Here is a 17,049-nt window from a genome sequence, read left to right on the forward strand (position 1 = left end):
CAAAGTGCTGGGATTACAGGCTTGAGCCACCGCGCCTGGCCCCTTCCAGAATTTTTTTAAGGGCTAAGTGAAACCATGTGTGTGTCTGGGACTTGATAGTTCATTATGCACATGTTTTTATCTTGTTGTAAAAATTCCATATAAAATTAGCTTTTCAGTGGCTCCTGTGATGACTGATGATTAATACATTTTAAATAGTGTTTAAATAAAAAGCACCATGTGTGCAAAAAGTGATGTGTTAAATCACATAGTAGAAATAAATGCAAGAAAACTCATCTTTGTTCTGCTTTAGTTTGCTAAAATGTACGTTCATATTTTAATTTTGTCATGCAGGCTGCACTTTTTGCTGTACTGCCCCTCCCTTTCCCCTTTCGTGTCCCAGCCACGAGATTTCCCTGAATGAGTCAGGGATTCTCCAAGTATTTGAATGCCTTTTATGCATTGGACACTGTGTCCCTGCTGCCATCTCATTCTGCTGGGGAGTGTACGGGAAGCTGGGAACCATGGAAACACAGAAGGACAGCTGACCCAGGAGTGCTCCTTGGAGGAGGAGGCATCTTGAGCCCAGACCTGGGAACTCTGGAGGTCAGTGTGGGCAGTGTGGGCAGCACCTGGCACCGAGGAGAAATGGCCAGGATGATGAGGCTTAAGATGGTCTTGTTATAATTTTGTTTAAATAAAGTTCTGGAAAGAAAACTGCTGCTGCAAGATACCAGGCACACCAGGCCCTGTAGCATCTGTTTGCTATAGCATTAGGTTAGAAGAAGAAGGATTGCGGAAGACTTTGTATCATAAACCCCCAAACAGACTCCATCGCTCTTCTGAACAGGCAGTAAAATGAGTGTCACCTAGATACCATGGTGTCACCTAGATACCATGACCATCACCTTTCATGGCTCATGCATAATTCAACGTCAGCGAAATGATGTGTCTCAGGTTGGATTCAGGAGGTTTTTTAGGATTTAGCGTTGCATTTGGGACTAGAGCTTGTCTATACCAGTGCTTCTGCGACCAAGTCTTTGGGCCAGACTGAAGGGATCTTCTGCAGGCAGAGTCCATTCTTTAACATCTTGTTTCATTCTGTCAGTTGTGCATTTTACTTTATGCATCATAAACTATTTGCTGTCAGTTAGGAATGACCTCCCCACCCAACTCACCCCACGGATGTTTCAGGAAAATTTCCCACGTTTATCCAGTGGCATTGCATCCTCTCTGGCCCACTGATGAGGACCTGAGAGCCCATTTTTAGATTATACCTAACTAGTACAGTGTTTGCCCAGGGACCCTTTTCTTTCCTGCCGTCAGAGCAGGGTTGCTGCTGTCAGGGCCCCTCTTGGGACGCTGGGAGTGGCCTCTAAGGGATCATTACTCCTGGTGCTTGCTACAGATGGAAACTGGTTTCTGAGATGGAACTTGGCAGTGGTACCTAGATTCCCTCTCAGAAATCCAGGTTTTATCTGACTTCCTTTAAAACATTTCCAACTCTTAAAAGAATTAAGTCCACAAACCAAGACAGTGACAGAAGGCTGAGATGGCACATTAGGGTGCAAAGGAGATTCCTTCCATTGCAGTCATTAGAGGTAGCTCGGTTTAGGGCTCTGGTAGATTAATGTAATTAATTATAAGGCCACCCTCCTGCTGCGATTCTGGGTACTCTCTCCATCATTGTGGCGGGGGAATATGATGATATTTTGTCGTCAGTGCCATCATCTTGCACCGCTTTCTCACTTGGGCACAATATTTCTATGGGCATGTTAGTTTAAGGTCAGTAAATAATCTGATGTAAGCCGGGCACTTGGAACATGCCTTTCATGTCAGTGTGCAGAGCTTTTATACCAGCGACTTCCAGACTCTTTTCCCCGACCCACAGTGTGAAGCGTTTTGCCTTGACACTCTCGGATATCCCTGTCTTTTGAGATTTGCTCTGAAGTTTTTTGTTCTGTCAAATGCCATTGTTTTAAAAATTCTGGTCAAGATGCACTATTTTAATTTCATGACCCACTATTAGGTACTGACTTGCAGTTTGAAAAATGAGCGCTGGCTTGGCGTGGTGGCTTATGCCTGTGATCCCAGCACTTTGGGAGGCTGAGGCGGGTGGATTGCTTGAGCTCAGGAGTTCGAGACTAGCCTGGGCAACAGGTAGACCCTGTCTCTACAAAAAATACAAACATTAGCTGGGCATGGTGGTGAATGCCTGTGGTCACAGCTACTCAGGAGGCTGAGGTGTGGGAGGTTGCAGTGAGCTGTGATTGCTTGACTGCACTCCAACCTGAGTGCCAGAGCCAGACTCTGTCTCAAAAAAAAAAAAAAAAGAGATCAAGAGTTCCTGCAGTGTTTTGGAGAAGACTGCAGGATGATTTTTTGTTTTTTTAATTCAGTCACACGCTGTGAGCATAGTTGTCATCACAAGATCAAATAATTACCACTGCTTACAAGTTCCTTCGTTGCTGCTTAGAGTTTTAAATGGAATAATTATAGCTAGGATCAACATCAGAATTGCAAACTCCCTGAAGTCAGACTCTGTATTAGGTAACCAGTTAAGTCATTTCATTCAAAGGAAGTTGATCATATGCAAGTTGAAGGGTTTTTTTTTTGTTTTGTTTTTGTTTGTTTTTTTGAGAATTCAGAGCGTTTCATTCAAAACCAGCCCTCACCACACCTACAAGTTGAGGGCGTATGTTCCAGCAATCTTTTTTGACTTGAATTAAAAGCATTTAGGTCAAATGTTAGCATTTAACAGAACTTAATGGAGCAGCCACAGTTTGACTATAATCCCCTTATGGGATTTAGGCTGAGAGCCATGGATTGGCTTTTGAAATGTGCTTCATCATTGAACCTAGCCGACCCTGAAAGCTCTTGCGTCTTGGTGAGAACCAAAGTAGCACTTGGCAGGTTGAGGTTTTGAGTGTCCTTATCCCAGAGGGCACTCCTTCTTAGTCATATTCTTCCCCTGTCTGGATTGGTTTAAAGAAGTGGTGACAATAGCTTTCTCCCAGCCGAGATTGCCTACCCCAAGGTGTGGGTGATCTGAGGACCTCTAGCATGAGAATATTTGTGCATTTGTTAAAAATATAGGTTCCTGGCCGGGCGCGGTGGCTCACGCCTGTAATCCCAGCACTTTGGGAGGCTGAGGCGGGTGGATCACGAGGTCAGGAGTTCAAGACCAGTCTGGCCAAGATGGTGAAACCCTGTCTGTACTAAAAATACAAAAATTAGCTGGGTGTGGTGGTGCGTGTATGTAATCCCAGCTGCTTGGGAGGCTGAGGCAGAGAATTGTTTGAACCCAGGAGGTGGAGGTTGCAGTGAGCTGACTTTGCACCACTGCACTCCAGCCTGGGCGATGGAGCGAGACTCCATCCCAACAAACAAAAATATAGGTTCCCAAGCTCCCAAGGTAGGCCTACAGGATTAGAATTTGAGGAGGGGACATTTTTAAAATTGGCGGGATTACAGGGGTTTTTGATTAGTCTTCTAAAGTCAATTTTATTGCAATAGTGTTTACATAGAGTAAGCGGATATACATCCAAATGGAGCCACCAGAATCAGTCAAAACAACGGATTTCTATCACTCCAAAGGTTCCATCCTTTCCCTGGGGAGCTCCTTCCTCTGTTCCTGCCCTAGGTAACCACTGTCTGCTTCCTGTAGAATGGTTTTGTCTTTTGAGAATCACACAGCATGTCTTGTGTCTGGCTGCTTTAACGAAACATCTCTGCGACACCCCCGTGCTGTCAGGCATGTCAGCGGACGCTCTCCGGTTTGTTGCTGACTAGTATGCCTTTTGATGGACCCACCATGGTTTGCTTACCCGTCCACCTCTTGATGGCTCTTTGGATGTTTCCAGTTTGGGACTGTTATAAATAAAACAGTGTCGAATTTTTGTCTTACGTGCATTTGTGTCAAATAAATCTGTCGTTTTTTTGTTTTGTTTTGTTTTTTTGATACAGAATCTTGCTCTGTTGCCTGGGCTGGAGTGCAGTCATGCAGTCTCAGCTCACTGCAACCTCTACATCCTGGACTCAAGCCATCCTCCCACCTCAGTCTCCTAAATAGCTGGGACTACAGGCAGATACCACCATGCCTGGCTAATTTTTCTATTTTTTTTTGGTAGAAATGGGGTTTTGTCAGGTTGCCCAGGCTGGTCTTGAACTCCTGAGCTTAAGTGATCCGCCTGCCTCAGCCTCCCAAAGTGCTAGGATCGCAGGTGTGATTCACTGTGCCTGGCCCAGACGTCTGCATTTTAAATAAGCTTCCCAAGTGAGTCTTAAGCACATGAGCCAGTGATTCTTATTCTGGCTATTCCTCTCTCTCGTATCCTTTTGGGGAACTGTAGGTTTTTATGTCTAGAGCAAATGATGGATTTGCCATGGATTTATATTTCTGATGTAGTATTTATTCAGTGCCATTTACGTGGAGTAAATGTAAATTTCATTAGCATTCATGGAGCATCTGTCTTCTCCCCGCGCCGCCCCCGCCCCCCTACCCCGCCGTACTTTCTTGTAAAGAGCATCTGCCTATTTTGTGCTAAGAGCTGGGAATATAAAGATGAATTTTATTTTATTTTTTTTGTAGAGTCAGAGTCTCGCTGTGTTGCTCAGGCTGGTCTCGAACTCTTGGCCTCAAGCAGTCCTCCCAACTAGGCCTCCCAAAGTGTTGGGATTATAGGCATGAGTCACTGTGCTCAACCTTAAAGATGAATTTTGCATAGGGGGTTTCTACTCTTTGGGAAGACTCTTAGTGATGAACTCATTCAGCCATTGGAGGCTTTGTATGTTACCTGCTGACTCTGCTAGATGCTGATGATGAAAGGACAGGTTTTTCTTAGGATTTGGTGGTTCTTTCGAGAAACACAGAAGGTTTTGGTATTTAACTCCAGGAATAGCTCAGCCCTGAAAACTCCTGGACAGTGCCATCACATTTCTCCTTCAGGTGGCCCTGCTAAGTCACAGTGAGAGGGGTGACTCTGTTTCCTGGACAGGGAGAAATGGTCAGATAAAATGCAGCTCAAAAGAAATCGTTACAGGCTGAATAGCTGATGAAACAAGTACTGATTAAAAGCTGCTGTTATTCTGCATTTGTGCATAATTGTTGGTGGCTGGAGAATTAGTGATTTAGTCCTTAGGGAACTGAAAGATTTATTACACATCTAAATATTTTATTTTACTTTTCTACTTCCTCGTAATAGAATTTTCCAGGTTGGTGATTTTTTTTTCTCTGTCAGGTTTACATTTATTTCCAGGTGCCTTTTTTTTTTGGAGACTGTAGTGATCTCCTTCCTCTAAGGTAGTGATTTTTAACTTTTTCTACAGGGAGCTTTAAAAAAATCTAGATGCCAAGTATAATTTGTAGAACCTTGGCTTTTCTCCACTCTCTTCTGAAACCCAAAGTTATTTTAGAACTTTAAACATGAGGACATTATTCTACACTGCTGTATGCTGAGCTCACAACAGAAAGGACTGAATTGATTTGCTTGCATTACATTGTAGAGGGGGTAGATGCCGTAAGGGGAACCAGCCTTTCCCCTGGACTTGATTCTGAGGAGTAAGGAGGAACTGGTGCTGATGTGGACACCATGAGGCTCTTAGGGGAGAAATTTGGGCCCATATTTTGTTGTTAAGTTAGTTTAGAAAATATAGAGGACTAAAAAGAGGAAAATAAGTCATTTGTGTTTCTATCACTCAACATTTTGGTTAACATTTTGGTGTGTGTATACATGGCCTAACATTTTGGTGTGTGTATACATGGCCACATACTTTACACATGCACAGTGGGTAAATGCTGTACATAGCATCTTTTTGATTATATATATTGCCTTTAATTCTTTTCACTTACAAAAGAACTTTTTTCACTCAAAACTAGTATCTTCTACCATTCTTTTTTTTTTTTTAATTTTTATTGTGATAAAAACATTTAACACGAGATCTACCTTATTAACAACTTTTTTTTTTTTTTTTTTTTGAGACAGAGTCGCGCCCTGTCACCCAGACTGGAGTGCAGCGGTGCGATCTTGGCTCACTGCAACCTCTGCCTCCTGGGTTCAAGTGTGTCTCCTCCCTCAGCCTCCTAAGTAGCTGGGATTACAGGCATACTCCACCACGCCTGGCTATTTTTTATATTTTTAGTAGAGATGGGGTTTCACCATGTTGGCCAGGCTGGTCTCGAACTCCTGACCTCAGGTGATCTGCCCACCTCGGCTTCCCAAAGTGCTAGGATTACAGGCATGAGCTTCTGCACCCAGCCAACAACTTTTTAAGTGCACAATATGGTATTTTTTTTTGTTTTGTTTTCTGGCTGATTTAAATAATTTCATTTTTTAAGAGATGGAATCTTACTATGTTACCCAGGCTGATCTTGAACTCTTGTCCTCCAGCAATCCTCCCACTCTTAGCCTCCCAAAGTACTAAGATTATAGGCACGCACGAGCCACCGTGCCTGACCGAAGTATTGTTAATTATAGGCATGGTGTGGTCCAGCAGATCTCTACAATTTACTCATATTGTGTAACTGAAACTCTTTTGTATTTTTTTTGAGACAGAGTCTTGCTCTGTCGCCCAGGCTGAAGTGTAGTGGTGCGATCTCGGCTTACTGCAGCCTCTACCTCCTGGGTTCAAGTGATTCTTGTGCCTCAGCCTCCTAAGTAGTTGGGCTTACAGGTGTGCACTACCATGCTGAGCTAGTTTTTGTATTTTTGGTAGAGAAGGGTTTTCACCATGTTGGTCAAGCTGTCTTGAACTGTCGACCTCAGGTGATCTTCCTGCCTTGGCCTCCCAAAGTGCTGGGATTACAGGCGTGAGCCACCGTGCTTGGCAACCTAAAACTTTAACCTGTTCAACGTCAGTTCTCCATTGACCCCTCCCCCAAGTCCCTGGCATCCACCATCCTACTCTGCTTCTGCATTTGACTATTTTAGATGACTCACGTAAGTGGAATCATGCAGTATTTGTCCTTCTGTGACTGGCTTGTTTCACTTCATGGAAAGATGTTCACCCTGTGTTGTGTAAAAAGGCAAGTTAAAAAATAGCACATATATAACAGGGTGAACATCTTTCCATGTCAATAAATATTTCTGTGCTTTTTTAACAATGTTAAAATGTAGACCTTAGGTCTTACTTTTTCTGGATTTTATTACTTGTTAGCAACCAATTGTCTTGGCATATATATTGAAAAATCCATAGTTTGTTTTATGATTTGAAGTGCTGCCATATCATATGTTCATCAGTTTTGGTTTTTTTTCTTTTTAAATGACTGATAGTTACTTTGTTTTCAAACTTTTGAACTTCTGTTTATTACAGCTTTACATTAGGGTTCTTATCTCACTGACTGCACTCCTCCTACTTTTCAAATACTTGTGGCCATCCTTGCTTATTATTATTGTTATTATTTTGAGATGGGGTCTCATTCTGCCACCCAGGCTGTAGTGCAGAGGCATGATCTTGGCTCACTGCAAACTCTGCCTCCCAGGCTCAAGTGATCCACCTCAGCCTCCCAAATGGCGGAGACCAGAGGTGCACGCCACCATACCTGGCTAATTTTTTTGTATTTTTGGTAGAGACGGGGTTTTGCCAGGTTACCCAGGCTGGTCCTGAACTCCAGAGCTCAGATGATCCACCTGCCTCCACCTCCCAAAACTGTTGGGATTAGAGGCGTGAGCCACCATGCTTGGCCCTTGCTTATTGTTCTAGAGGAATTTTTAGCAAGCTCCTCTGACCCGTTGGGGGGGGGGGATATTAATGGATTTTTATTAAATCGGTATAGATTATGTTAATTGGAAAATGAATATTCTTACAGTACCTTTCCTATTGAAGAGTATCCTCTGTTTCTTTGGTTATTCAAATCCTTTTTATGTCCCTCAGTAATATTTTATCGTTTTCTTCGTAAAGGTCACACATATTTTTATTAAACTTATTCTTAAGTATTTAACGTTATTTTTGCATGGTGAGCAGGATTCTTTTATCCTATTGTTGTTAGGCATGGGCAAACCTTTCTATAAATGTCTTTGGTCTTCGGGGCCAGGTGATCTCAGTCACATGCTCTTCTTTGCTGTTGTTCACAATCCTTTAAACATGTAAAAACCATTTTTAGCAGGGACCTTAACAGAAACAGGCCAGGTGGTGGCTAGCCAGCTTCTGATACAGATGCTTGTCGCTGGCATTTGGGAAATGTTTGATTCAATCACATTGGAAGAGGTTTGCTCATGGGTTTTGTAACTCGCTATTTAATTGTAGATTCTCTGAGATTTTTCATATCTTTTGATATAGTTATAATTTGGACTTTTCTAATACTTCCGTCATCTTTCTTGGTCGGTGTCCATTGATGGTGGTGACGTTGACACCCCCGACTTGTTCCTGACATCTGTTGTGTCACAGATAGGTTTGATGTGGTAAGATTATTAAACAAAACCACTGTTACATTGTACCACATGCCTTAAAAAAAATCATTTGTCAATCCACAAACTTTGGAGAACCTTTAATATATACGCCAAGTTCAGCACCAGGGTGGAGGTAAAGGTGGTGAGGCTGTGATACTGTTCCTTTGTTTCCCACAGCTGTCTGGCTAGGCAGACAGACAGACATGATCTTGCTTTGTTACAATCATCTTTTTAAATTTTACCTTAATTTTTTTTTGTACAGATGGGGTCTTGCTGTCGTGCCCAGGTTGGTCTCAAAATCCTGGCCTCAAGCAGTCCTTCTGCCTGGGTCTCCCAAAGTGTTGAGATTACAGATGTGAGCCGTCACACTCGGCCGTCCACGTGGTCCTCCGACACCATGATGAGGTGGTGATCAGAGGAAGGATTGATGGGAGTCACCCCAGTGAGAAGGGGTGAGATGAAGGGGGCTTATTTTGGAGGGATGGCATGAGCAGGGTCCTGAGAGATAGGAGAGGTCTGTGAGTAATCACAGTAGGGTCCATGAGGGACTGGGAGAGGGGACCTGGATAGGCCCCATAGTCACCTCTTGTGAAGGAATTTGGGTGTCACTCTAAATTAGGAAGCCATCAAAGAGCATGATAATTTTCTGTTGGAGCATCATGCTGCTTACCATTTGGACAAGTGTTTAGAGCCGTCAAGATGGAATGAGGGGCCGGGTGTGGTGGCTCACACCTGTAATCCCAGCACTCTGAGAGGCCAAGGCGGGCAGATCACCTGAGGTCAGAAGTTCGAGACCAGCCTGACTGGCCAACATCTACTAAAAATACAAAATTAGCCAGGCATGGTGGCGCATGCCTGTAATCCTAGCTACTTGAGAGGCTGAGGCAGGAGAATTGCTTGAACCTGGGAGGCGGAGGTTGCAGTGAGCAGAGATCACGCCATTGCACTCCAGACTAGGGAACAAGAGCGAAACTCCATCTCAAAAAAAAAAAAAAAAAAAAAAAAAAAAGATGGAATGAGGGCCAGGTGCAGTGGCTCATGCCTGTAATCCCTCCACTTTGGGAGGCTGAGGCAGGAGATTGCTTGAGCTCAGATGCTCAAGACCACCCTGGGCAACATTGTGAAACCTCATCTCTACAAAAACTAGCCAGGTGTGGTGGCACATGCCTGTAGTCCTAGCTACTCAGGAGGCTGAGGTGGGAGGATCACCTGAGCCTGGGAAATCATGGCTGCAGTGAACTGTGATTGCGCCACTGCACTCCAGCTTGGGCAACAGAGTGAGATCCTATCTCAAAAAAAATTTTTTTAATTAAATTTATTCTTAAGTATTTAATGTTATTTTTGCCATGGTGAGCAGGATTCCTTTATCCTATTGTTGTCAGGCATGGGCAAACCTTTCTATAAATGTCTTTCGTCTTAGGGGCCAGGTGATCTCAGTCACATGTTCTTCTTTGCTGTTGTTCACAACAGCAATGAGAATACAAGTTAAGTGGCTGTTGTGATGTTGATAAGAGACCATGGGGATGTGTGCTAGGGAGCAGCTGTGCAGGTGAATAGAAGTGCATATGTTAGAGAGTTCCTAGTCCGAGGAGGGTGGGTATCAGCCCTGGAAAAGGAGCTTGAAGGTGATTCCTGCCCCCCAGTGCTCCCTCAAATCACAAGGAGGGTAAAATCACCAGCAAGTCCCACAGAGGCAGTGTGTATAGGCCAGCTGGCCTGGGCTGTGTTTGTCCAGGGAGAACAGCTGTAAGCTGAGCATTTAAAGGACAGTTTTATGTCTTGCTTGTATAAACAGTGTAATGGCAGGTTCAAATTACTGATTCAAGTTTGAATCCTGTTCTACTGCTTATAGCAGTGTATCCTTTGGCAAGTTATTTTACTTCTCTGAAGCTTAATCTCTACTTTTGTAGAGTTTGTACGCAAACCAAGTAATATTATGCTTACTGGCCAGAAATAACTGTCATTTATTTAATAAGAGGTCAGAGACGTGCCTGGCACACACAGACACTTAGCAACTGGAAAACTACAGTTATTACTGCCATTGTCGCCATCATGATCTGCCATCACTCCGCTCCTCCTTCCCCACTGTCGTGTATTAAGGCCAAGACAGTGAATGGATTTGCTCATTCTCTTTCTCTCTTTTGCAAGGGGTAGGAAAAGGGGCAATGAGGGACCATGGGTTGGCACAGTTTCCCCAGTGTCGGATTCCTGGGGAGATTTTGCTTCTTGTTTTAATACAGACGTTAAACTCCACTCTTTCCTCACCTCTCCCCTTTTATCTGTTGCATTTTGCTGCTGGACCTTGGCATTTATGCACACCATGCTCATCCTGTGTGAATAAACCCTCTGATCTTGGGTTGTCGCATACTTTCTGACCTTGAGAGTGTCTGCATCATCCTTGTGCACTGGGGTGTGGAATACTCTGTCCTTTTGGGCTTTTTATGGCAGTGTCCAAGGACACATTTCTTTGTTCAGCACTCACCCCTTCTTCCTGCTTCCTCCATGTACTGCTCCTGATGAAAGGTGCTCCCCTCTTCCTGAGCCCTGCAGTCCTCTTCCCTGACGCCTTTCTCAGAACATCACTGCTCTGCGCTTTCTGAGCCTCATCCTCTCCTGTGCTCTTTCAGGTCTAAGGCTTCAGGATACTCCAGGCACTACTCTGGAAGAGGTGGGTGAAGAGCATTGGTGGTTCCCCCACTGTAGCTTGTGAGGTTCAATTAAATGCGTGGTGGAGTAAATGGAGTACAGAATTACTTGCTGGAAGGTATTCTTGCCGGGATGGAACTGTCTTTGTTTGTTCCTAGTGCTGGGGATGGTAGTGAGGGGTTTGCTGCTGCAGTGGATGTTCATGTCTGGAACACCAAGATGAACTTAACCTAGGAGAGTAAATTTATTCTGCTTTAAATAATCACATCAGTTTCCTTAGCCAGGTATGGTGGCTTGCACCTGTAGTCCCAGCTATGTGGGAGGCTGAGGCAGGATGATCGCTTGAGGCCAGGATTTTGAGACCAACCTGGGCAACGTAATGAGACCCCATCTCTTTAAGAAAAAAAGTCCCATCATTTTCCCTAAAGTTGATATAGATAAGAGTGATTTGAAAGCTCTGCTGACTTGCTAGATGTGGGACAAAGAGCTTATTGGTCTCTTGAAATATGACTATATGGCATGTGGCCGTGTAAAAATCTACCAGTATTTCACTATCCTCTTTTATCTTCTGAAAAAATAAACTTCTGGTGGTCTCAAGGTAGAGGTCCACTGTGGCTCCTTCAGGGAGATTTTATTTTTAAGTGTGTTTATTTTCACTCTGGGTTTTTTGCAGATTTTGGGAAGATGTTGGGTGGCAGTGGCTAAATCACATTGTAAAAGGCTGATGGATTTGGCTACACAAACATGATGACAACTCTGGCAGCTCAAAAGGTCATCCCCCAAATTCATAAACAAAAAGTGGGGATAAAATGTTTGCATCAAATACAACAAAGATTTAAAGGATTAATATCCTTAAAATAAAGATCTGTAAACGTTATAGAAAATAGGCAAAAGACATAAGGGGATAAACCACAAAAGAGGCTCTGTGGTTGCCAGCAGACATGAAAAACTCATGAATCAATGCATAGCAACATATCTGAAAAATTACCCACTTGCTCAGATTTTATATATGTATCTATTTATATATAAAAACATATATTTATATATAAATATGTCTATATATATGTTTATATTTATTTATTTATATATAATTATATATATATATTTTGAGACGGAGTGTCGCTCTGTCACCCAGGCTGGAGTGCAGTGGCACAGTCTTGGCTCACTGCAAGCTCCGCCTCCCGGGTTCACACCATTCTGCGTCAGCCTCCCCAGTAGCTGGGACTACAGGTGCCCGCCACTATGCCCGGCTAATTTTTTGTGTTTTTAGTAGAGACGGGGTTTCACCATGTTAGACAGGATGGTCTTGAACTCTTGACCTCGTGATCTACCCGCCTCGGCCTCCCAAAGTGCTGGGATTACAGTCATGAGCCACCGCGCCCGGCCTGCACAGATTTTATGTATTAAGGACTATCAAACTTTGTAGTGTTGTAGTGATCCCTGCAGTAGAGTTTCATATCCTTATTAAACAGCAGAGTTGTGATGGATGAGTTAGGACCTGTATGTGGTGGGGGCTGTGGCAGGGTGGTGGGACCCCTGAGGTGGTCTGGATGTGGCATTTTAGGCTCTGCATTCATTTCTCTCTGGATGCTGTAAACATCACTTTTTCCTCCAGTTTTTACTGTTAATGATAAGAAGTCTGATGTTAATACTATCTTTCCTTTGTCAGTAAGCTGCTTGTATTTGTATGTTTTTGGTTTTTTTATGACAAGAAGTTTCAAGATATTTTTTTTTTTTTTTTTTAAATGGAGTCTCGATGTGTTGCTTTGGCTGGAGTGTAATGGTGCAATCTTGGCTCGCTGCAACCTCTACCTCCCAGGTTCTAGCGATACTCCTGCCTCATTTTGCTGAGTAGCTGGGCTTACAGGCACCCGCCACCATGCCCGGCCAATTTTTATATATATATATATATATATTTTTTTTTTTTGAGACGGAGTCTCGCTCTGTCGTCCAGGCTGGAGTGCCGTGGCCGGATCTCAGCTCACTGCAAGCTCCGCCTCCCGGGTTTATGCCATTCTCTCGCCTCAGCCTCGCGAGTAGCTGGGACTATAGGCGCCTGCCACCACGCTCAGCTAGTTTTTTGTATTTTTTTTAGTACAGACGGGGTTTCACCGTGTTAGCCAGGATGGTCTCGATCTCCTGACCTCATGATCCGCCCGTCTCGGCCTCCCAAAGTGCTGGGATTGCAGGCTTGAGCCACCGTGCCCGGCCAATTTTTATATTTTTAGTAGAGGCGGGGTTTCACCATGCTGGCCAGGCTGGTCTTGAACTTCCTACCTCAGGTGATCCGCCCACCTCGACCTCCCAAAGTGCTGGGATTATAGGCGTGAGCCACCACACCTGGCTAGAAAATGCTTTTTATAATGACCAAGCTGGAGTAAGTCCCATAGACGTGCTTCTGTGTGGGCTTCGCTATATGCATGTTCCTGCTCCTCTAACTGCCAAGTGTATCCCTTGGAGGACCTGATCTTGTCCTGAGAATCAACATGGCACATCTGGGATGCCATCCTCGGGAGAAGGGAAGTGTCTTTAAACGAAGATTTCACAATCTCAGCCCTCCTGAAATCTTGGTGTGGGATCTGTCCGGTGCATTGTAGGATGTTCAGCAGCACCCCTAGCTTCTACGTACTAGATGTTAATAGCTCTCCCCCAGTTGTGATGGCCGAAGACACCCCCAGACATTGCCAGATGACCCCTGCAGGGCAAAATTACTCTGGATTGAGAACCACTGCTTTAAATGAATATGGATAGCATGTGAATGAAAATGCAAAATGTGCATGAATATGCAAACGAGAATGACCACCCCGGAAGAATTTGATGTGTGTACCTAGCTCTCTATATTTCACTTATGGAACTTCATGTTCTGGCAGTGGTTTCTTTCGTTTTCCTTTTTGGCCTTCTGATTGCTGAACTCTAAAATTTGTGTAATTCTTTCTCTTTTTTATTTCCCCCTGGCTCATCCGAAGTATTTATTGAACGAAGTATCCTATGAAGAGTTCCTTGAACAGCAAGTTCTGTACTTGTATTTCCAAACTACTTGCAGGCCTGTCCTCACGTTTGCAGGACAGCTTGGTTGGATTCTTTATTCCTGGTGGGAAGATAATTGGTGGTAAGATCTGATGTCACCCTAATTGGAGTACCAGAGGATGCGCTCTGCCCTTCCCACCCCTACCTGTTTGTGTTATTTTTTTCTTTATAAAAATTCAGGTATAGCTAGGCATGTTTCCTTGTATGTATGCCATTCCTTGGAGGGATCCTCTGTGCCCCCTCCTTTTTTTTTCCTTTTGAGACTGATTCTGACTTACTGTGTCGCCCAGGCTGGAGTGCAGTGGTGTGATCTCAGCTCACTGCAACTTCCACCTCCCAGGTTCAAGTGATTCTTCTGCCTCAGCCTCTCGTAGCTGGGATTACAGGCATGCACCACCACTCCTGGCTAATTTTTTTTTTTTTAGTAGAGACGGGGTTTCACTATGTTGGCCAGGCTGGTCTCAAACTCCTGACCTCAAGTGATCCACCTACCTCCCAAAATTTTAGCCTCTCAAAGTGCTGGGAGTACAGGCATGAGCCACTGCACCCGGCAACCTCTTCTTTTTACTGCTTTTGAGTATCTTACCCTGCTTTTAATTGGGCCCATGTAGGGAATTTAGAATTATTTTAATGCCTGTCTAATCATGGTTAATTGGCTGTATCTGCATTGTCCAGTATAGTAGCCACAGACTACAAGTAGCTATCTTAAATTTCAATTAAAATTAGATACAATTAAAATTCACTGACTCATTTGCACTAAGCACATTTCAGGTTCTCAGTAGCCACATGACTCTGTTGGACAGGACAGATATATAATGTCTCCCTCATTGCAGAAAGTTCTATTAGGTAATGCTGGGTTATGAGATATAAACCACATGCATATCAAAGAAGTACCTTAGCTATTTTTTTTTCTCCCTAGTATAGTAAAATTTTTGATAATTTGGTTTATTGGTCCCCATCTCTAGTGGGCAATTCAGAATCAGTAGGTGACTATAAATGAAGGAGTGGGTACCTGAAAACTGTATTTAGGTAAAGTATTTTTTGGATGCTTGGGGATAATGTGTAGTATGACCTTTTTTCTGTGCAGGAAACTCAGTGACGGCGTGGCCTGTGTTGTTTTCATGCTTTGGGGTGATTTGGCTGTGCTCTTCTTTCCTAGGTGCTAAGAGATGCCGTTTGCGGGCCTCATCTCTGCCTGAGAATCGGGGGCTCCAGGCACTAGAAGACCCGGCTGATCCTGGGCTTCTTGCTTAAATAAGCCTTCACTTCCAGCTGCTCTCCAACAGCTGTGCAAACTACTCGCTTCTCTTAATGATGGGTATTGGTAAGAATACCACATCCAAATCAATGGAGGCTGGAAGTTCAACGGAAGGCAAATACGAAGACGAGGCAAAGCACCCTGCTTTCTTCACTCTTCCGGTAATCATATTCCCTGTCTTTCTTAAATCACTTGAAAGTAGTTTCCGTATGGAATCGACATAGGATTGGCTTTAATGCTTATGTTTTCAGTGAAGGTTAAGGCATTTGCAAACCAAATACTTTATATGTGAGATAGTCTTTGGGCTAACTCTTGGGTTTTAGCTGTGCTCTCAGCCTGGAGTCATCTGCTGGGATTAACTCCAGGAAGGAAGCATGCATTGCTGTTAACATTTTAAATCTAGCCCATTGCTTCCTGTGTCCTGGAGGATGTTGAAGGCTTAATTTTATCTTCAAAAATGTACTCTTAGGAAACGTGCAACCCAACATCACACTCATATTGCAAGCTGGGAGGATGAATTGCTTACTGCTTGTAACCCCACTGTCCATATGTATTACAGTAGCAGTGTCCAGCATAGAGATGCTTTTATCCGAATAAGTGATAGCAGTCAGATAAGGTGGATTATACACATTCATTTATATTCAGTAAGAACATTTTTTCCCAGATATAGGATGATGATTTGTATAAAGTTAACTATAATGGTTTGGTTTAAAAACAGAAAAATGCTCTTTAGAGAGATCTTGCCTCAAGATGTTTTCCTCTTAATATTGGAGATGTGGTTAATGGCAAGAATAGTATTCTAGGATTTTCTTCTTTTTTTTTTTTTCCTCTTTTTTTGAGACAAGGTCTCGCTCTGTTGCCCAGGCTGGAGTGCAGTGGCGCCCTTAAAGCTCATTGCAGCCTTGACTTCCCAGGCTTAATCTATCTTCCCATCTCAGTCTCTCAAGTAGCTAGGACTATAGGTGTGTGCAGCCTGTAGTCTACTACAGCTGGCTAATTTTTTATACTTTTTGTAGAGATGGGGTCTCGCTGTGTTGCGTAGGCTGGTCTTGAACTTCTGGGCTCAAGCGATCCTCTTGCCTCAGCCTCCTAAAGCACTGGGATTATAAGTATGAGCCACCACGCCTAGTTTCAAGATTAGTTATTGTTATCAATGTTATGTCTGAAACTATTGGCGTGCCCCATGGCCTGATGATAAAAGGAATCAACAGTAAGACATTTGAGGGAAGATGGATCTACAGAGGTGTCAGGATTTTTTTTTTTTTTTTTTTTTTTGAGACGGAGTCTGGCTCTGTCGCCCAGGCTGGAGTGCAGTGGCCGGATCTCAGCTCACTACAAGCTCCGCCTCCTGGGTTCAGGCCATTCTCCTGTCTCAGCCTCCTGAGTAGCTGGGACTACAGGCGCCTGCCACCTCACCCGGCTAGTTTTTTGTATTTTTAGTAGAGACGGGGTTTCACCGTGTTCGCCAGGATGGTCTCGATCTTCTGACCTCGTGATCCACCCGTCTCGGCCTCCCAAAGTGCTGGGATTACAGGCTTGAGCCACTGCGCCCGGCAGGATTATTTTTTAAGACTGGATCTCACTGTGTTGCCCAGGTTGGAGTGCAGTGGTACAATTAAGGCTCAGGCCTCCTGGGCTCAGGCAGTCCTCCCACCACAGCCTCCCAAGTAGCTGGGACCACAGATGCCTGCCACCATGCTCAGCTAATATTTTTTTTTTTTTTTTTTTTTTTTTGAGACGGAGTCTCGCTCT

The 17,049-nt window shown here is 43.9% G+C and overlaps 1 protein-coding gene across 11 annotated transcripts in view; it reads left to right on the forward strand.

The window, feature by feature from the left end:
* SLC23A2 (solute carrier family 23 member 2) overlaps nt 1–17,049 on the forward strand; it is a 149,839-nt gene that overhangs the window by 56,052 nt on the left and 76,738 nt on the right. For 9 of the 11 annotated variants that reach the window (XM_023217916.2, XM_023217926.2, XM_023217927.2 and 6 more), the window contains one exon: nt 15,199–15,458. In XM_023217916.2, coding sequence (XP_023073684.1) covers nt 15,351–15,458 — 108 coding nt within the window. In that variant the 5' untranslated portion in view covers nt 15,199–15,350. Of the gene's footprint in view, nt 1–333; nt 586–13,978; nt 14,122–15,198; nt 15,459–17,049 lie in introns of all 11 variants that reach the window. The other 2 variants (XM_023217923.2, XM_023217924.2) reach the window with 2 other exon arrangements.

The sequence above is a fragment of the Piliocolobus tephrosceles genome, chromosome 20 (assembly GCF_002776525.5).
Source record: "Piliocolobus tephrosceles isolate RC106 chromosome 20, ASM277652v3, whole genome shotgun sequence".
In the NCBI taxonomy this organism is placed as follows: Eukaryota; Metazoa; Chordata; class Mammalia; order Primates; family Cercopithecidae; genus Piliocolobus; species Piliocolobus tephrosceles.